Source organism: Bidens hawaiensis, unplaced genomic scaffold, assembly GCF_021521415.1.
Source record: "Bidens hawaiensis isolate Kalapana, Puna unplaced genomic scaffold, B.hawaiensis_p1.1 tig00014461_1, whole genome shotgun sequence".
NCBI classification, from domain to species: domain Eukaryota; kingdom Viridiplantae; phylum Streptophyta; class Magnoliopsida; order Asterales; family Asteraceae; genus Bidens; species Bidens hawaiensis.
The window spans coordinates 408465-430312 of record NW_027492256.1 but is presented as its reverse complement, the minus strand read 5'-3'; the positions used below and the strand labels follow the sequence as shown (position 1 = coordinate 430312).

Sequence of the window (21848 nt, the reverse complement as noted above, 5' to 3'; positions counted from 1 at the left end):
TAACTACCTACGCAGGGATTCCGCACCTGCGCAGATAGCGATATCCCGTGTACGATCCGTCCAGGAACCTACAATTGGTATCAGAGCCAAGGCTCGATTGTGAGGTTCGGGATTTCACGCGGGTGTAGAAAACGTCTCGTTTGACCTATTCGCGGGACGCGTTTTCGTTGGGATTGTGTTATACTCACCTTATACAGTCATATTCAAGCCGTTACAACGACCGGAAACTGCTAAAACGTCGAAAACAGATCTGAATATTTTCAGTGTTCTTCGTGCGGAGTTGTTGTTCTTCAGGCGAAGTTGCCGCCACTGGAAGTAGGGTTTCGGCGAAGATATAAGGCTAAGCGAAGTTATCCACAACTTCGCCTACCTCATAAGTTCGCCTAAGCGAAGTTATCCTCAACTTCGCTTACCTTAAGTGAAGTTATTCTCAACTTCGCCAAGTCACGCGAATTTAAGATCTTTTCAGCGAAGTTAACACTTAAGCGAAGTTAGCCTTAACTTCGCCTATAGTACTGTTTGGAAAATTTTTTTATTTTCGGGTTTTTCTTGTTTTCGCGAAGATGTCGCCAATTAACATCTCTGAATTAGTCAAAATGGAAGTAGAAGCGGGGTCGGCTACTAAGGCCCCAAGGTTGATGAAAGGAACTGACTTTGTGGCGTGGAAGGATAGATTCATTCAGTATATTAAATACCAGGATGCAAAAATGTGGGTGTGCATCCAGGATGGATATATCCCACCGACAATGGTGTACGAAGGTCGTGATGTGGTTAAGAAGTACAGCAAGATGGAGGAAGAAGAGAAGAAAATGTATGAGGCCGAGAGCAAGGCCCATGCTGCAATTACAATGGCTCTTCCTCAAGAGATTCTCCATACTTTCAGGAAGTACACTTCTGCACGAGAGCTTTGGGATGCTCTTGAGAATAGATTCGAAGGGAACGTGGGTATTCGTGCCTCGAAGATCAAACTGTTAAAGACCCAGTTCTCTGTATTCAAGCATTTGAAGAACGAATCACTCGATGATATTATCACCCGATATTATCATCTAATGACAGAGCTGAACAACTATTCGATTGCTTACAGAGAAGAGGAAATAGTTGAGAAACTTCTCGATGCTCTCCCACCGAAGTGGGAAATGTACACTGTTCTAATGAGGGAAGACAGAGACTTTCCTAATTGTGATTTGGAGACAGCAGTAAACAAGCTCAGAACCTTTGAGCTTAATATGGTTCGTAAAGAGACACCAACAGATCAGATTCAAGACCTTGGTATGTATGGTGCCAAAGTTAACTCAGGCTCAAGTTCGAAGCCTGACTCTGCTGCTTACTACTCCAAAGGAGAGTCAGGTTCTGACTCTTCTCATGAAGGAAATGTGTCTGTAAACATGAACGGTGATGTTTGCTTCGTTGCTGGAGGATCAAGTGCTTCAAAACCTCAAGCATCCAAAAGTAGTTTCTCTCCCAGTGCTTCAAGCAATAACTACACTAAGATGCCAATGAGTGTCAAATCTGCTGAAGAGCAGTTTGCAGTCTATGCATCTTTTATTGCTTCTTACGAGAACTACATACAAGGGAAGATTGTGGACCCTGCGGTTTTGGAAGAAGACTATGACCAGATCGATCCTGATGATCTGGAGGAGATGGATCTGCAGTGGCAGATGGCGATGATAGTCAGAAGAGTGAAGCGTTTCATGAAGAAGACTGGCAGAAAGTTCGTAGGTGGAAAGCCAGGATTTGACAAGTCAAGGGTGAGGTGTTGCAATTGCCAACAGAATGGACACTTTGCAAAAGAGTGCACTAATGCACGGGTAGAACGTAGTCAGGGGAGGACTACACAGCAAAGTGAAAATAACAATGGGAATAGAGCCATGATGTCTGATGCTGGAGAATACAACTGGAATATGTTCTCTGGAGAACTCTTTGGGCAAGCTCACATGGCAAAGGTTGCAGCTGAAGAATGTGTGAAAGCTGCTGAAAATGAAAAAGCATTCATGGCTGATGATCAGATAACCGAGGTATGTACTAAACCTATCTGTACTAAGTGTGAGAACTTGTCTGAACAGCTTGCAACAATTACTAATCAGTATGTTAAATTGGATGCCGAATTTAAAACCTTGAAAGAAGATCATCATTTTACAAAGACAAGAGAAAATAATTATAGAATAAAAATTAAAGAGTGTGAAAAGGACGTTAAAAGTTTAAAAACAAAATTAGCTGAAAAAATTGATGTGATCGATCTAAGCTACGAGGTTTTAGAAGAGAAAACCAAGTTAATTGCTGAGAAAGAAAAGCAGATTGCTGATCACCAAGTAAAAGTGGTGGAACTAAATAGGAAACTGGAGCAATTCCGGAATTCCTCTGCTATTCTTGATCACCTCGTCAGTGATCAAGGTTCCTCACCTAAGAGGGGAGGAATTGGTTACCATGAGGTTCCACCACCATATAACCATAATTATACTTTCAATCCTAGTGTTCATGAATCTGTTAATTTTGTAGCTGATCAGACAGGTACTGCTAAGGAAACTGGTAAAGTACCGGAAGTTAGTAAAGGCGAAACAAGTTCGCCTGTCTCAAAAATTAAAATTTCAAGTCCAGTCTCATCTGATTCGGATAAGTCATCCGAGTCGGGTAAGACAAAAGAGAAGGAAGTATTACCCACTAGTGGAGAAAAGGTTAAATCAACTCAAAAGAGTACTCCACTCAACCCATATGTCCCACCTTATGTGAGACGTACGGGTGGTAATACTGCCTCCACATCTAAAACATCTGCTGAAAAGAAAGCTGAATATAGATGTTGTTTTAGATGTAATCAAACAAGGCACCTTGTTGCTGATTGCCCTCTGAAGCAGCGTTTCAGAGAGGTGAGGCCCTCGAAAACTGAGACTAAGGTTTTTAGTAATCGTTTAAATGATAAAAATGAAAACCATTCAAATTTGAGATATAATACCGGTTTTCAAAGAAACACATCTCGTTTTCACACTACTAATAACCAAACCAACCGCTATAATTCTTTTAATTCTCTAAATGTTCGTCAGTTTGGTTGGCCTCACTATCAGTATCCAAGGAGGTATCCTGTTAGGACTCGTGAAATTTTTCCTAATGCTAACTATGGTCAGTCAAGGTGTGTGAGTTCTGATAAGAAGGTTAGTCGACCCAAGACCAAGAGGTCTTGGGTCCCCAAATTTTAATAATCTCTTTTGTTTGTGCAGGAACAGTTGAACAGGGCTTCCAACAATCTTTGGGTTGTGGACAGCGGCTGTTCCCGGCACATAACTGGTAACAAGAATTTGTTACAAGATTTAAAACCTGTTCAGGGAGCAAGAGTCAGTTTTGCCGGTGAGAGTGGTGGCAGAATAACAGGAAGGGGTACGGTAACTAACGGGAAGATGACGTTAGAAAATGTGAACTTTGTTGAAGAACTGAAGCACAATCTGCTGAGTGTGTCGCAGATTTGTGATAAATACTATACCGTACACTTCACGAAGACTGATGCTATTGTGTTGAAGCCTGGTTATCAAATACCAGAAGAGTGGATAGTAATGAAGGCTCCACGTGATCGAAATACGTATATGATGGATCTATGTTCAACTGAAATGTCAACGGAATAATCGTGCCTTTTGACGAAAGCAAGCGAATCGGAATCTGAACTGTGGCACAGGAGAATGGGGCACATTCATCTTCGGAAGATGAACCATATTGTCAGACATGGGCTTGTGTTGGGTGTTCCCTTAAAAAGTTTCAATTTTGAAGACAAATGTCTTGCGTGCAAAAAGGGAAAGCAGCACAAGAAGTCCCATCTCACCAAGAAAGTAAACTCAATTGCTAGTACACTAGAGCTGCTTCACATGGATCTCTTCGGTCCTGTGAATGTAAGAAGTCTAGGTGGTACAACTTATTGCTTTGTGATTACTGATGACTACTCACGATACTCGTGGGTATACTTCCTGAAATCAAAGGACGAAACGGCTCAACTGGTGAAGAATCTGATTACCAAAGTTGAGAACATTATGGATAAACGAGTGAAGTTCATCAGAAGTGACAATGGTTCTGAGTTTAAAAATTTTGAAATGGAGATCTTCTGTCTGTCAAGAGGGATTGAACACCAATTCAGCGCTCCGTATACTCCGCAACAGAATGGAGTGGCTGAAAGGAAGAATAGAACTTTAATTGAAGGAGCCAGAACAATGCTGGCTGATTCGAAGCTTCCGGTGGTGTTCTGGGCTGAAGCTGTTTCTACAGCTTGCTATGTCCTGAATAGAGTGTTAACGGTAAAAAGACTTAATAAAATATGCTACGAGCTGATGCATGGAAGAAAGCCCAATTTGTGTGGACTTGAAGCTTTCGGGTCCCCATGTTCAATTTTAAAGGCACATTCAAAGTTTGGTGAAGCAGCCGATGAAGGAATCTTAGTCGGCTATGAAGTTGGGACTCCCAACAGGCGTGTCTTTAATACAACGAACGGCAAGGTTGAAGTGGTATGTAACACCGACATTACGAGTTACAGATCGCCAAGACCGAGCATTGGACATCCGGGGATTTTCGACTATGATAGGCTCTTCAAGTCTTTTAACATACCTGATTTGGTTCGTACAGAAGAAGAAGAACGTGTTGCTACGAAGATGTTTCTAGATGAGGAGGAAAATTTGGCACATAGACAACTATTTGATGATTGTCAACCTTCCTCATCAAATTCTATTGGTTCCCCTGCTGTCTCTCCTGAAGATGAGTTTATCAATCCTTTTCACTCTCAGCCAGAAACAACCATTGATGAGCTCTCTACTAATTTGGAAGATAATTTGCATGTCAGTGCTGTGCCGACCACGATAATTCACAAAGATCACCCTCTGGAGAATGTTATAGGTGATGTGTCCTCCAGTGTACAAACCAGAAGTAGCTTGAATGAGCACACCTGTGTTTTTACAAGCTTTAAAGAAACGGGTATAATGAACGAATGTTTGTACTCATGCTTTATTAGCCAGATTGAACCGAAAAATTATCAAATGGCTCTTAAGGACAGCTCGTGGGTCGAGGCCATGCAAGAAGAGTTGGCTCAATTTAAGAAGATTGAAGTTTGGACTTTGGTTGAAAAACCAAGGAATGTGCATGCAATAGGCACAAAATGGGTGTTCAAGTGCAAGAGAGATGAAAAAGGGATCATTATAAGAAACAAGGCGAGGCTGGTCGTTAAAGGATTTAATCAGCAAGAGGGGATAGACTATAATGAAGTCTTCGCTCCGGTGGCCAGGTTGGAAGCGATACGATTGTTTTTGGCGTTTGCTGCTTTTAAGAAGATGAAAGTGTTTCAGTTGGACGTGAAGAGTGCGTTCCTCAATGGGAAAGTGGATGAGGTTGTGTATGTTGAGCAACCTCCGGGTTTTCCTGACCCAGACTTTCCTGATCACGTATACAAGTTGAGCAAGGCGCTGTATGGATTACATCAGGCACCTCGTGCCTGGTATTCAACGTTATCGGACTACTTGCTAGAAAATGGTTTTGAAAGGGGTTTGATCGACAGTACTTTGTTTGTGAAGAGAGAAGGAAGTGACTTCCTGCTAGTTCAAGTCTACGTGGATGACATCATATTTGCTGCATCAAGAGTCTCCATGTGTCAGGAATTTGAGGCCGTCATGAAGAAAAGATTCGAGATGAGTGCTATGGGTGAACTAACGTTCTTTTTAGGATTGCAGGTTGATCAAAAGAAGGATGGGATGTTCATTCATCAGACAAAATATGTTCATGATGTCCTCAAGCGCTTCATGATGGAGGACTCTTCTCCATTTGACACTCCAATTTGCGTCAACCACAAGTTGGGAGCTGAAATTGACGGTGACGCAGATGTGGACCCAACTCAGTATCGGGCTATAATATGTTCTTTGATGTATTTAACTGCTTCTAGGCCTGATATAATGTTTGTTGTTTGTCTTTGTGCTCGTTTTCAGGCAAACCCAAAGGAATCTCACATGAAAGGTGTGAAGAGGATTTTGCGGTATCTCAAAGGCAAGCCGAAGCTAGGGTTGTGGTACCCGAAGGGAGGAGACGTAGAACTGGTAGCATATACAGATTCTGATTATGGAGGATGCAATCAGAGTCGGAAGTCGACAACAGGAGGATGTCAGTTTCTCGGTGGAAGATTAGTTTCATGGCAGTGCAAGAAACAGACGTCAGTCGCAATCTCAACGTGCGAAGCTGAATATATGGCAGCATCCAACTGCTGTTCTCAGGTTTTGTGGATTCAGCAACAATTGCGCGACTATGGTCTGAATTTCTTACTCACTCCTATTTTAATTGATAACACTGCTGCCATCTCAGTAATTAACAATCCCGTGAAGCATAGTAAAACTAAACATATTGACATTCGTCATCACTTCATACGGGATTGTGCTGAGAAGAAACTGATCAAGGTCGAAAAGGTCGATACGATGGAAAATTTCGCTGATTTATTTACAAAAGCGTTTGATAAATCCAGATTTCAAAACCTAATTGAGCTGAACGGGATGATCAATCCCGAGTAACCATGTTTTTGTGTTTATTTAAAAAAAAAAAAAAAAAAAAAAAAAAAAAAAAAACATCACTATTGCTTAAAATTAGTCGGTTACCTCAGTTTGATGGACATATCCTCGGATATGTTTTGGTCCTCGTTTCTACTTAGGGAATGAGGGTAGCCATTAACCAGATGACTGAAAGTGACCGGGGCAGTTAAGATGTGTTTTCTTTCTGTCACTGAAAATTAGTCGGTCATTCTTAGTGAGAAGGACACATACTTGTATGTGGTCGGTCCAGTTGATCCATTGGATCTTCGGGATTGCCGTTTACCTGAAGACTTTGACGTGATCGGGGTGACTAAAGTCAAAATTTTTTTGGGAAATGAAATTACTTTTCAAGTCTAATACTTCGTAAAGAAGTTCTTTGCTATGTTTAACAGAAAATTGATCCAACGTTGGAAAATGATATATATACTAACTTTATGTGCTTAACTGGTGAAGTTATTAGGCTTAAAAGGCTTTAGGACAATCATTGTATGTCATGGTAACTTTTTATGGTGCGTAAAAGTAGATGTGATACAAATTAAAGTTTACTTGATTTTATGTGGAAACTCCTTAAGAGTTTTGCGTGTCTTCATGTATATCTTTCCGAATGATAGGCAGAAAAGTGATTACCCAGTCATACACGAGCCCGTAAGTGTTCTGATTCCCGTGAAGAAGGCGTTTCAAGACACTGCAGTGATCCAGATTCGGGACTTGCAGTTGATTATTACTCTGAAGTCTATAAGTACGTTTAAATAAAAAAAAAATTAATTAGTACTTATGAAGTTATTGTAACATTCGAGAGTTCAAGATATCGAGACTTCTCAATCATGGAGTAAGAATGAATACGGGATCCAGACATAGAATACTTACAAGTTAATCAGACACTATGGGTCGAAGTCAATTCGGGGTGACTTGGGGAAAGCCAAATACGCTTTGAGGATAGATAGGAGGCATCAATATCTCTGAGTTGTTGCCCACTTAAATTTTAAGGATTAATTGAACCTAACTCGTATCACAGAAACGATGAAAACCATCTTAAGTATATTACCTGCTTACAACCTGTCTCTATATGTCATAATACAGCTAAAACGGATCTATGTAACAGTCACGTAGTTAGTATGATTCCTGTTCGGATCTTTTCTGAAACGTGGTGTCCCTGACTAGACTGAAATTTGATCCCTTATTCGTTAAATTTTTATAAGTTTTTCTTATTTGTGTAGTTGTATTATTTTATAACTGGTTACTTAGACTTGATCATTTTTGTTTAACTCTTTTTGGAAGTTTCAAATGTTAATTGCAAAATGTTCAAACTTAAAGGTTTGATTTTGAAATTATAGGCGAAGTTGTTGAATCAGGCGAACTTGTGCTTAACTTCGCCTAGGCGAAGTTATCCGTAACTTCGCCTGAACTACACTGACCCTATATAAGGATTTTTAAACAGTGATATTCATTATTTTCATATAATCCAGCGAACTTAATCTCAGCTTTTCCGGCGAACTTATCATCTTTTTCGATTTCGATCTTCGTTTCCAGTTTCTATTATCAGTTGAGGGTACGTGTTGTCGATATACCTCACAAACATGTTCTTTCATGGTCGTTTTTACCGGTTCGAGACCTCGGGTCGTCGGACCTTCAAAACCGAAACTTTCAAAACTTGTGTTAACTTGTGCATGGACACCCTTCTCATCTAAACATCCTTAATATCATGTGTTTTGATGTCCTTGATCGTCGAACTTAGCCGAAATCACCGGATTTCCGGTGATTGGAATCCTAACAGTCGCCGATTCAGATGTAGGCGAAGTTAGAGTTTAGGCGAAGTTATCCGCAACTTCGCCTGGGGCTTAATTTCGCTTGAGGCGAAGTTATCCGCAACTTCGCCTGAAGCTTAATTTCGCCTAACACTTATCTTCGCCTGAGGCGATGTTGTGATAAGGCGAAGTTAACATCAACTTTGCCTAGATCATTTTACTTAAAATTAGTTAGACGAACTTACAGATGAAGCGAAGTTGTTCCCAACTTCGCCTCACCTTTAACTTCGCCTATACATGTTTGGTCACAACTTCGCTCATGGTATAAAGCGAACTTGTGAGTTGCTTAACGGTTATCTAACTTGGTTCGTTTAGTGCAGATATGGCTGCTGTTGGAGGAGCTGGTGGTGATGACGGTGACGATCAGAGGCAATTCTTACCGGCTCATAACCAGTTCATCACTCTAGATCCAGATGCAAAAGGCGTGGAGGACTACAGGGAGATTATTACCTTTCTCCTGCGCTCAAGAATATTTCACGCTATCACAACTACCCTGCCTATTTCACTACCGAATATTGAAGACTTTTGGCAGACGGTAGAGTATGATTGCCGGGTTGAGCCCCCGGTGATGCGAGCCACCGTTAATGGTCAAGTTGTTCAGTTTTCCTCTGAACACATACGGGTGGCGTTGCAATTTGGAGAAGAAACAAGAGATGACCCCACGGAGTTTGTTGCTCCTTTTCGTGATGGCGCGTTCCTCAGGATGGGGTATTCAGGTCTCTTAGAGGATACACAGCGAAGAAAAGGATTTTTATTAGATCAGTGGCGCTTCCTAATGCACGTCATGATAGTATGTATGTCAGGACGGAAGGCGGGCACTGATGGAATGGGTGCGACGATGCAGTCTGCTATGACTACCCTGACTTACAATAAAAGATATTCTTTTAGTCAGATGATCTTTTACGAGATCGATCGTCAGAGGAGGGCTGTGGCGCGTGAGCGGTTTACAATGTATCCACGATTCCTACAGATGATTTTAAATCATGTGGCTCCGTCGCTACCTCAAAGACGCCCTATTCGATACGTGGAATGTGTGACGAAACGTATCTTTGCTCAGTGTCGCACATCCAGCGCACGAAGCAAGCCTGAGCTGCGTCCCAGGCATACTCCGCTCTTTGGGTATCTTATAAACCCGGAGTATGTACCTGCGGCGGGGGACGAGTTCAGAGACCCAAGACCACAACAGGCGGCGGCACCCCAGGCTGTATCAGCTGCGCCTGCTGTATCTACTGCTGTATCTGCTGCTGTGGCAGCTTCTGAGATTGATCTTGACGCCATGTTCGGCGGGCAAGGGTTGTTTGATATGGACCGAGTTGATCCACATGAGAATATTCAAGTCTCGGGTCCACAAGCTGATTTTGATGATGTGATGGAAGAGGCCAGACGGATGATGGTGAGGCATGAGAGAACGGTGGGTAAGCAGAAAAGAATTGTTGACGACGACGATGAGGAAGATGATGAAGAAGAGGCTGTGCAGCTGGTGCGAAAGCGCTCAAGAAGGGAAACGACAGGTATGGGTGTAGGAGCCGGAGAGACTTCAAGGTTTGCACGTTTTGCTCCACATGCCTTGTCTGGTATGTCCCTTGTTCCAGGTATCGAGTACAAGCGCTACGGTTGTTCCCGTAGTGGCTACATCGTCGGCTGACATTCCACAGATCACAACCGTCCAGACGTCGGCTCCAGAAATTGTGTCTCTACCACCTCAAACGCGTACTCCACCGGTGGTAGTAGCACGATTTGTTGAGTCTACGGTCACCACTACTGCAGGAGTATCGGGTACGGTACCACCTGCGGACACGCCCACCTCAGACTCGGAACGTATAGCTTCACTAGAGCGGATTGTAGCTGAGCAGTCAAAGACTATTCAAAGCCTAGTGGAAGCAAATCAACTGCAGGCATCCCTCCTGGCTGAGCACGGGAAAATAATAGATGCCTTGAAGGTGTTCTTGGCATCTCAGGGGGAGATGAGCTGTAGAGGAGATGAGTTGAGGACCAAGCGTCGAGAAGACCGAGACGATGATCCCAATGCACCGGAAGGTGCAGGTGGTGAGCTGCCAAGAACCTCTCAAGCTCTTGGGGCTTCCACAGCTGAGGGGGAGTCTACCGAAGCGGCTGGTGGTGATGATGCAGTGATGGTGGAGGATGACGTGATCGATGCGCTGAAGGAACTTGATGATGACATGTTCAGCGACGATGTATTATTTGATGAAGATGTTCTGCCAATCAGTGAGATTGAAAAGATTGGTGCAGAAATTATGGTTGAAAATGTGATAGAGGAAGGAGAGATTGTTGATGAAAATGTCGAGCACGAGATCCCTGAGGTTGAGAAAGCCGATGTGAGGGCTGAGATGGATGAGACTACTGAGTGGGAGGAGCAGCCTAGGTGGAAGGAAGGCTGTGCTCATTGGTTTATCAAGACCAAGAAGCCTGCTGTTCCAGCCATGTTCAAGAAAAGCTATAACATTAAAGGCTAGGCTGAGGCGAAGAAGGGAATCATCTGTTGGATTTATGATGAACAGATCAAGTTATTTGTGGTAAAACGTTATGATGGCATTCAATACTTCAAGAGAATGTTGAGATCTTTCAACACGTTGCCGGAATGCGAGGTGAAAGATTTGGGCAGATTGGGCCTGATAAACAGAAGTGACAACAATATGGCAAGAATGATTGAGAAGATTGTGTGGAAAGAAGGCGTAAAAGAAAAGAAGTTTGAACTATTAAAGCCACAGAAGGGAAAGCTCGTGGAGGATACAGAGAGGGGATTGAGAGCAGATGGCAAGCCATGGATGGTGATGAAGTACAAGCCGATCCGATGCATCAAGGAGGTTCCAATGAAGAATATGCCTCAAGATGTGTTGAAGAATCTAAAATGGTGGTACGTTGATTGCCAGACTGCTGAAGCCGTGATGGAAGACGAAGATGAACAAGAAGTGCTGAGGGTGTATGACCCGATGCATCTTGTTAACTTATCGAAAGCTGATTTGCAAGCGTTGAACGAAAAGAAGATATTCTATATTCCTGCTTGGAAGGATAAAGCAAGGAAATATCAGCGAGTAGTCACGGTGTGTGTTAGAGAAGGAGTGCACGCATGAAGATACAGGATTACAAGACAAGAGCTGAAAGATCAAGATATGAAGCTACTGCCAAGGGGGAGTCTGTTGGTGCATAGATGTCAGTAGTTCATATGTATAAAGTCTGTAATCGAGTCTGTAATATTGTTTATGTAATTGTTTGTGTAACAGCGAAGTTGTTGACAAGTTCGCTTAGGCGAACTTGTTAACCAAGCGAAGTTGTTGACAAGTTCGCCTAGGCGAACTTGTTCAACGAGCGAAGTTATTGACAACTTCGCCTGAGGCGAAGTTGTCGTGTATTTAAGTAACCTACGGGTTACTGTTTAGGGGTAGGTTTTTCGAGAGTTTGTTTCAGAGTTCGTGATAGTGTGTGATCATTTCACGTGTCAAGTGTCTGTAATAGACGTGGTTCGAGTTATAATATAACGTGGTTTCGTTTGTATCGTGTGTTCGTGTTTTACGTATTCTACGCTCGTAACTACCTACGCAGGGATTCCGCACCTGCGCAGATAGCGATATCCCGTGTACGATCCGTCCAGGAACCTACAAATCCGACACTGCAAAAGCAAAAAGCAGTTAGGAAAAGATGATAACAAAAATATATATATATATATATATAAATAATAAAAGGCCAAAATAACCCTACGCACCTGTAGGGTCGACGACAGGCCTGTAGCCGCCAAACCCATCACCCGAACCCAACGGATATCCATCCAAGAGGTCAGGCAGATGGGAAGGAGGCAGAGATTGGCTTGACGCCCCAACCCCGGACATACCTGAAGGACCGGCCGTAGTCGCCGGCGCCGGAGGAGGCATAGCGGAGGTGAACTCACCGGAGGTGAACTCACAACCGCGGCCGCGGCTGTGGAAGAATCCACAGAAACACTCACCGCCGGCTCGGTGAAGGAATCAGTGAATATGGCACTGACAGCCGGCGGGGACGTCGTCACAGTTGGAACAGTTGGCTCAACCGGGTGAGCAAATGAACCAACAACTGAAGCAGGCGCAGTCGCCTGGGTCATCGCCTCAGGTAGGTTGACCAAACCTACCGTCATGGGTCCGGAGGTGCTCCTCCCCGCTCCGCCCTGGAATGCGGTAGCATCCACGCCTACACGAAGACAAGATATATAAGTATAATGGCGGAAAGATATGAAGTTAAAAGTAAAGGAAGTTTGTACTTACGGGTTTTCATGAGCCTAAAGGTGCGAACAGGCGGGGACGAACCCGATGGAGCCGGCCTCTTCATACCGGTCACCGTCGTCGTCCTGGGCTGCTCGGAGGTGACAGTCGTCTCAGCCTCCGGAGCAGTGGTCTCAACACCACCTGGGTTCCCCGCCGCCTCCTCGCTTTCGGTCTCTGAGTCAGACCGATTCACCGGATCGGCAGTGGAGGCAACCTTCGCCTTCCCCTTCCCGCCGGCAGCCTTCTTCTTCCTCGCCAAGAAAGGACCATTTGCGGATTCCTCATCAGAAGATGACAAAATTAGAGGAATTCCCGCAGAGGTTTGAGCATTGAGAGGGCGAGGGTCAAAAAGTTATTTACCTGGCCGCCTGGCGCTCAGGATCTCGTGGCCTAGCGGGTAGACCTCCATGAACCGATCCGCCCTCAAGGATGGGCAACTCGTGCTCATCTAGAGCACGAGTACCCATCCGAGCAGGACCATCACTCTCCCGCGGCTGCAGGAGAGACTGCAAGTCGTTTCCCTCTGTAAACAAAGAAAAAACGGTTAGAGCAAAAACCCTAAATTAACGGATAATATGAAGCATACCGTAAGGGACAGAGTTCAAACCGTATTCAAGGACGATGGGAATCTGTGACGCCTCCTTCCACACCCGGCTCATCCCGAGCATCACCATCCCGGACTCCGCAAAGCGGTACACCGGAGTCTGGATCCGGGAGATCTTGGCGAACCATTCCGCCTCCTGGTAGTTGGGGGCGTGAAGGGCGGGGAGTGCTCTCCCATTCTTAAACGTCATCGCAAGGGGGACGACGCGAGCGGAGATATAGAAAAACTCCCGCTTCCACGACCGAAGACTGCGCTCGGTAGCGCAGATCTTTAAACCCTTGATCCGATTGACCAAGGTGTACCACCCCTGGATGCACCTCCAGGAGTAGAAGGTCATCAACCGATCAACGTGGGGCTCCACACCCAGAATGAGGCACACCCACTCAAAGTGGCGGATCTTGGCGATCGCCATCGGGTGTACCTCCGTCAGATGCACACCGTGCCTCTCCAAGACCCGGTATACAAACTTCGTCAATGGGAACCTGAGATTCCCATAAACGAAGAATGCAGCATACACCCCTATTTTGCCCTTGCGGGCATCGTACACCGTCTGGTGTGGCTCCGGAAACTCAGGCTCGAACGGCTCGAGCATGAACTTCCGGACGATGTACTGATAAAGCTCGGTGGGAAGAGCACACTGGCATTCGCCAGCAGTGCTCTTATCGTCTTTATCAGACGTAGACGTCGGAATCTCGACGTACACGTCAGGTTCCTCGGCGGCAGCCTCAAAATCGTGAGTAGAGGACATGTTTTGGAGGTAAAGAACGATTTCAGAAAGAATATTCGCCGGAAATCGCTTAGAAGGAGAAGATAGAAGTGAAAGTGTGGATTACAAAGGACCCTCTCCCCCTTTATATACTCATCGCAATGAATGCGATGAATTTAATGCGGAGGAGAGAGAAAAGAGCTGGTGCAATGAAACTATGACACGTGGAAAAAGCAAGCTGGCAACAGCTGTTGACGGGACGCGCGCCGTAAAATCCGCACCCACGCGCCCAAAAAATCGCGCCCACGCGCCTGAAAAAGCGTCTGGAATGACCATGTACTGTCACGTCGCCATAACTTCCTGCACGTCATGACACTGTCAGAAGAAACCGTCGGACGACGTTTCAACAGTTTGGACTGTTCTTATCCTTTCACCAACTCTTCGAATTTCAAAAAGATTCAAAAAGATTCAAAAGTAAGCGGGAATATACCCCTTACCTTGGCAACCAAGTAACTAAAAGACAGGTGCGAGTACAGTGTTAAGGCAAAACCCTTCACATACTCACCTGCAGGGAATTGAAGCCAAGAATACCTCGGCAACCAAGTAACCATAAGACGGGTGCGAGTACAGTGTCAAGGCAAAACCCTTCACATACTAAGCACCCGCAGAGAATTGAAGCCAGGAATACCTTGGAAGTAAAGTAACTATAAGACGAGTGCGGGTACAGTGTCAAGGCGAAACCCTTCACATACCTAGCACTCCGCAGGGAATTGAAACCAAGAAGGATATTCCGGGCCATGCTTGCGGAAACGGGAATAACATCCCCGCGTAGCGGGAACGTCGAGAACTAGATTGTTTGAAGCTCCAAGATGGAATTGGTTGTTTAAACATAATTGATCACTATGTTCAAAACTACCAAAACCTCATGGAGAATCTACACAAGTGGAACTCAACGCTCCTGACTTGCGAGGAGGTTACAGACCTACCCGCATCATACCCAAAGATCAAGCAGGAAAGTCGGGAATTTCTGCACGTGACATTAGGACTTCCGCGGGACGAAATCCCCATGGAAAACCTTAAAACTAAACCCTTTTCAAAACCCTTTGCTTAAGTCCAAAAGTTCACCTCATTAACAATTCATGAGAAGAACATTGGACTGGGGGGACTTGAAGAGGTAGGTCCCAGCAGAGCCCAGTTGGACCCGCAAGACTCACCTCAAAGAGGGACGTCTGCGCAGTTGAACCCGCAAGACTCGCCTTCAACAGGGACGTCTGCGCAAAGGCTAAACTCGCAACCCCTTGAAGAGGGACGTCTGCGCAGAAACCAACTGGGCCCGCAGGACCCACCATGCTCAGAGACGTGACGTCCTTACGCGCAGTACGCAAGCGGTTCCCGCAGGAAAAGCCTCCCAATGGTGAAGTACTCCGCCTGTTCCCGCAGCTGCGGATACAAGCCATCAGGGAAGGCTACCTGCGCAGCAAGGCTACACGCACAAGGCACTTAACTCTTAAATAATTCAATAATGTCACCTGAAGAAGAAGTGAGCAAGCCGGGAACACTCCCGCACAAAGCCGGGAAAGCTCCCGCCCAAATGAGTCAGTCCGTACGATACTGGAGGATCTTTTGTACTGTACCTGACGAGGTATGGACAAAAGATCTGACCAAAGATACGACAGCTCACTGACAACAGTATGACGAGCAGCACGCTCTTGTACTGTATGTCACTATTAGCCGCTGCCTACTCACCAACGTGCATAGCCTACAGTTGGTGGAACGGGAATAGTACACAGCCGGCCTGGTCATTATCAGCCGCTGCCTACCCACCAACCACCAGCATGGCATGTGCGTAGCCCACAGTTGGCAGAACAGGAACACTATTCAGCCGGCTGTACCTGCTTGGAAACCTACCTTCGGCTATAAATACTCCAACACCTTGGAATGGTATCATCTTATCTCATATCTCATATCTTGATATATTACCTGATATCTGCTCTAGTAATTCTCTTAATATACACTTATATTCAAGAGCAATCTAGTCTGATTCTCACGCCGAAGGGTGGTCACAAGGAGGTACCCCCCCCCCCCCTTCTCAGTGACGAGCTCACGGTGTCTGTTTTGCAGGTTATCAGAAGAACCATCTTCGCTGGATCTAACCCCTCGTGAGAAACATCTATTTAACCCCCAGATTATCCGTAATCTGCCCGGGGTCGATTAGTGTTTCTTCAGTACCTATATGGGTTGGGTTTTGTATGCCAACTCTTTACACAATCCTTTGTATAACTCGTATCTTGTATGTTGTAACATTCTTTAATGAGACCAAGTCAAGAAAGTCAGCAAATCAGAATTTCTTTATTTTTTTAAATAGGAATAGAATTGTAATAGACGACTAAATAAGTGTATTATGTATAACACTTAAAACAAGAGGTAGAAGTATTTATACAAATTTATGGTACTTCTAAAACGTGCTATAATAATAATAATAATAATAATAATAATAATAATAATAATAATAGTTTTACTTAGATACATATGCAAACAAAAGAAAGAGAGCATGGTTCATTCAGTGGTGTGAAATCCTCCAAAGCCGTTTGTGGATGACATTAACCAACTTACCCACCCCCAACTCACTCTGCAATTCAAGCCCGAGCATATTTGATTCAGAGTAAACACCTTCTTCATACAACAATGATAATGATAATGAAGTTGCATGTATCATCACCTTCGATTAAAATGGCAACCATTGGAGGACTGATTACGTTTCCCAATTTGAATGTTCCATGCTGCTCTCGTGATCATCATAATTGGAGTTCCTTTTCGCTCCCTCTGGTACGACGGTTTACCTCTATATATTGTAATTGTAATTGTGTAATCGGTTCAAAAGTTCAAACCAGTTCGGTTAGGATTTGCCACTCTATTTACCATTGTGAAAATTTTATTCTGCTGCTATTTGTGTAACTGATTTTTTTTTGGTTGTTATGAACAGATTGCAGCTAAATTTGTAATTTCGCATCGGAACGCAGTTTGCTATGCAGAATCATCCGCTGCTTCTACCGGTAAAACCAATCTGAATTAAATCTCCCCTTGTGGTTCATTTTGTTTTTGATGGATTGTTAGTTTTATAACTGTTAATACTCATGATTCATTTTGTAGAAACTTATGTACCTGGTCTCTAAATTTTGGTTCATTTTGAGTGTAGTTGCTGCTGAAACCAAGAATGAAAAAGAGGGGGAATCTACTGCCCCTGATGCCAAACCAGAAACTGCTGCTCCCGCAAAGCCAAAGCCTCCCGCAAAAGCCCCTGCTAAGGCGTTGCCCGAGATGATACAAGAGGATGTCATTCCATCCCTACGATCAATTCTTGAAATGCAAGAAGATATCAAAGAGCTCGAGTTGTTTTTCAAGGATAATAAGGTAATTAGTTCTTACATCGAGTGTTTTCAGTAGAGTTTGTAAAAGAGTTGCAAAATATGCCATGTGGTGTTAAACGGATTCTAGGTTTAACACGGCTATTGAGCCCGAACAAGACAAGTAGCTTTCATTTTATTAAACATCGGATATTTTTAGTAAGCAGGTTACACAACACGACAACTTTAACACGATCAAATGTACCTATTCCAGTAGCACGATACATGTAACACGATTAAGTATAAGTTGTTCAATGACACAAAGACCACATGTTTAACATGATTATTGACACAACTCATCAAACCCTATCATGTAGAGATGCACATCTTGCATTTTTGCCCAAACTGGTTTCCACCTTGTTCATGACTTAGATATATACAAACCAATACCTAACCGCCGACTTGGGTTAGTTCCTAACCCTTTCTTTTTTGTCAAACGGGTCCGGTTTTCTGGTCCACCTCTAATATAATTAAAAATCCATTTAATTATTTATAAAACTATGTCGTTTTGGTAAACACGTGTTGTGCATTTCATAAAAGAATAGAACCCATTTATGACCCGACCCGTTTAACTTTGTGACAAGTCATGACATGTTAACGGGTAGTGCCATAAATTGGCAAGAGGATGGTGGATGAAAGTAGTTTGCTTGAATGGTATCTGTCTATCCGACCCACTTCATTATTATAATACTATGGGCCCGAATTCTGTATGCTAGCACCTAAAAAGGCCCAACGGGCCCAATTAGATTCGGGTTCGGTTCATTACCCTTATGGCTAAATGCTAATATTGCATCTCCTTTGGGTACAGCTTGAAGGGTCATTTTTGAAGAAGGGCATCCCTTATACATTCTGGGCATTATTCCCAGATGGTACCGTAACTGGTGAGTTCTTCCCTCTATAATCAACAAATTCAATAACACCACAAAACAATAATCATCTCAATACCAACAGGTCCAAAAGGGTTTTCACTATCGTCATACGGGTCAACCGCAAGCAATGTTGAACCGTTTCTTGTTGACGAGAAGAAAGTCACAGCAAAACTACTCGTCTTCTGGGTCGAAAAGCGTTTAGCTGCTCAAGGCATAATTCCCGTTTGGAAAGACTGATCATGTTTCTAACAAAAAACTGTTTGAACTTGGGAATCATACAGCATCACTTCCATTGTACTAGTTTTTTAGGTTCTTGATGCTGTAAACACAATGTTTATACATATCTAATGGTATTTATTGGTTTCATTAGTTCATAAAGGTTTTGAAAGTGATCACCAGTAAACTCGTATTGCTATTAGCTTGAGACTAAGCGTTGGCCTGGCTCAAACTCGCTTTATAAAATGTCATACACGGACATAATAGTATAAAATAAAGAATTATCAAATTTAAGCACAAACAGCAAATAATCCTTGACATAAAATACAGCAGAAATTTAAGTTAAGAACACATACAACAGTAGTAGTGATTAACATGTCCTGAACAATAGGAGAGACAGAACGGAAGCTCAAACTCGATAATTGTTTGTTAGAATTGGGCATTTGAGTTGTGCAGTGCTTGTCTGAGTTCACTTATGAAATCCATTTGAGGCCCCAAAGGTGCTCCACCTATCATCTGAAACCGTTTCAAAACAAGTAATTGTTTTAGAGAGTCGAATAAACAAAACAATCTAAAAAAGCGGTCTGGTCCCAATGTGAACAGTACTGAAAAAGTTAACCTGGTGAGGAAGTCTAAATTGCCCCCATGCTGATGCACTGCTTCCTGAATACATAACGGGCCGCTCTGTAAAATACCAAAAAAAGGAAGAACAATATCTATCAGTTTGTACTTTTTTGTCATTCGGGTCAAAACGGGTAACTTTTTGTATATACGGGTTGGGTTGACCTAAAACATGTTTCATCCAACTTTTTATGCATAATAGGGTGCGATTACAAAAGTTATCTTATTGCAATGAACGTCAACCTTTTTAGCATAAGAATTACACTTTAGGTGACTTTTAAACCTTTGATTTGAGCCCACCTAACTCGTTTCCATTGCAGCTATTTGATCACTTAATCCGAAAAAAGTATGACAAAATCCAGATCAATCTATTCAAAAGTAATGGTTCAGAACTCGTGGTGTCATCCTAAATCTTACAATCTCGAGGATGGCATGATTTTAATGTTACATAGTGATAACAAAAGGCTAAAAATTGCAGATTCAGATTTAAACCAGAACATTTTAATGTTATATAGCGATAACAAAAGGCAAAAATTGTCTATCAATATATAGACTTTTCTCACTCACCAGATAAATCAGTTGAGGGACTTTCATATGCATTCATAGCAGCTGCCCAACCTGTGTTATATAACATACAGCAACATTACTACTTAATAATCAGTAAACATACAAAAATTGTCTTACCTAATTGTCTAAATACTAAAATACCCTTCAATATGACTAGAGAAAATTATATCAATATCATATACCTGTTTGAAATTATATAAACTGAAAATCTACTGAACAAATGCTACAATTTTCATGGCAGACGAGTAATTAAATACATACGATTGTTCAGAAGTTGATAAGCTTCACTGTTACAGCATCCTTGCAAGCCAATCAACCGTGGTGGATCTGCATGATCCACTATAGGAGCATTTCTTAAACCAGCAGCTTGATTCTTCTCTCCTTCATTCCCATAACTACCTGCTCGATCCAATCTATCTGCAAATACAGACAAATCACCTTATCAAGATACAATCTTTTTTACCATATCACCCTTCAAAAAAGCTTTTGCCACTGTATTAATTAATTCTGAATCTTTGTACTATGTTTATCTGAAATAACTTGATAGCAAAAACAACACCACTTTTCAAATTTAAAAGTTAATAGGCGGTTTAGTTTTATGTTTTCATAAAAAACGAACTTCGGTTCGATTTTGCGTGTAACTAAAACCGAAAAAACCAAACCGATCTAATACATTCTCATATTTTTTACTTTTGATTTTATGTTATTCATAATAATTTATGTATGCAGTGTAACCCAAATATTTTAGCCCAATTGTATAAGAATCATATAATTATTAAGTAACAAAAAAAAGTTTAATCACAAATTCATTATTCTTGCCCAATTTTTGTTTCAAAAAAATGATTCCGAACCAGCTCCAAACTAAAATCTGAAAACCCTAATCATCATTAATTATTATCATATATATCTGGGGTTATCTCTATTACAAAATGACCAGTTCTTCGAATCCTTGAGCTTCTAAGGTAAAAAAAATAAAGCTCAAATCACGACACAATGATCAATTTGAGCGACACAATAATCAAAAGAACGCTAACATTAAGCAAAATGAGACATTCGAAACCCTAATTAAGCAAAATCTGTAGTGGTACAACTAAATTCTTGAGCTTCTTTAAAGAGAACAGGTTTACTTACCTCCTCCAGATTTCCTCCTTCCAAGATTCCGATTCCTACATGCATAATTAATTAATTAGTTCTGTTAAAAAGCGGTCAAATGAATGGATGTAAAGGAAGAGAATAAGATACCTTTGATTAGGAGGAGCATAGCGTTTGACGGTGGCCGTAGATGATGTTGAATCCGCAGGGGGGTTTTCCAGCATTTTTATAATAAATCCCCACCACCACCACTGCCGATATATATATATATATATATATATATATATATATATGTATATATATATGTATATATATATGTATATATGTATATATATATGTATGAATTTATGATTCTCAGTTTAACCTAACTACATACAGCTAACTTCAACTCATACACAGTGATTTGGGAATTAGGGTTCTTAACAGTGGTGGCTGATCCACGCTCTTTATGGCGCGTGATGATGTTTGGTTGTTTGCATTCGTTAATATCGGATAACTTCGTTATGTTTACGGTTACTTCAGTGACACTAACTCTACAAAAAGTAAATTGTACATCTTATGATTAAAGGAACAAGATAGTTACGGTACCGGCACAAAACCTAAAAGATAAACTAGTAACGTACAAAATAGTAGTAGAAATTGCAGAGCTTACAATACAAAAGAAAACATAGTATTAAGTGTTATTTTCATACATGTGGTTTGTTCAAATACGTAAATTTAGTACCGTTGTTTAATTCATTGCAATTGAGCACATGACATTTCAAAAACATAACATTTTGTACTTTTTTTAACCACGTCTATTTTGTCCGTTAAGTCAGGGATAAATAGACAATTTCGTTTATTTTTTTTTCCTCTTTTGAGCTATATTCCATTTTCATATCGAATAGATTTGTTATGGTACCAAAACTAAACCCAGATAATAAATTCGGAATTAATCAAAATATATGATCCAATTATTACTTAAATATAAAAGTAAAGGCCATTGCTTTGGGTTTGATGTTTATGGGACTTGAACTAAGAATAAACATGAATAAAGGCTGTTTGTTTGGTGTTTGGTAGTAAATAGTAGAGGGGGTTAATTGTAATAATAGTATATAATATAGTGGTTGTGAGGTAGGTAGTCAATTGTACATAAATAATGAGTAGTGAATGAGAATATTATTGATGATTTGAGAGTTAAC

General features: G+C 42.1%; 2 protein-coding genes across 2 annotated transcripts; one reads left to right on the top strand and one right to left on the bottom strand.

Annotated features, from left to right (window-relative positions):
- Positions 1–16628: 16628 nt before the first annotated feature.
- LOC143546726 (uncharacterized) lies at positions 16629–18719 on the top strand. Its single transcript, XM_077038330.1, has 6 exons — positions 16629–16724; positions 16882–16951; positions 17095–17309; positions 18111–18183; positions 18254–18550; positions 18597–18719. The coding sequence occupies exons 1-5, from the start codon at positions 16629–16631 to the stop codon at positions 18406–18408; spliced, it is 609 nt and encodes a 202-aa protein (XP_076894445.1). The 3' UTR covers positions 18409–18550; positions 18597–18719.
- LOC143546725 (uncharacterized) lies at positions 18627–20891 on the bottom strand. Its single transcript, XM_077038329.1, has 6 exons — positions 20818–20891; positions 20707–20741; positions 19837–19992; positions 19576–19626; positions 19007–19071; positions 18627–18903 (listed from the first exon to the last, which is right to left on the bottom strand). The coding sequence occupies exons 1-6, from the start codon at positions 20889–20891 to the stop codon at positions 18817–18819; spliced, it is 468 nt and encodes a 155-aa protein (XP_076894444.1). The 3' UTR covers positions 18627–18816.
- Between the last annotated feature and the right edge of the window lie 957 nt (positions 20892–21848).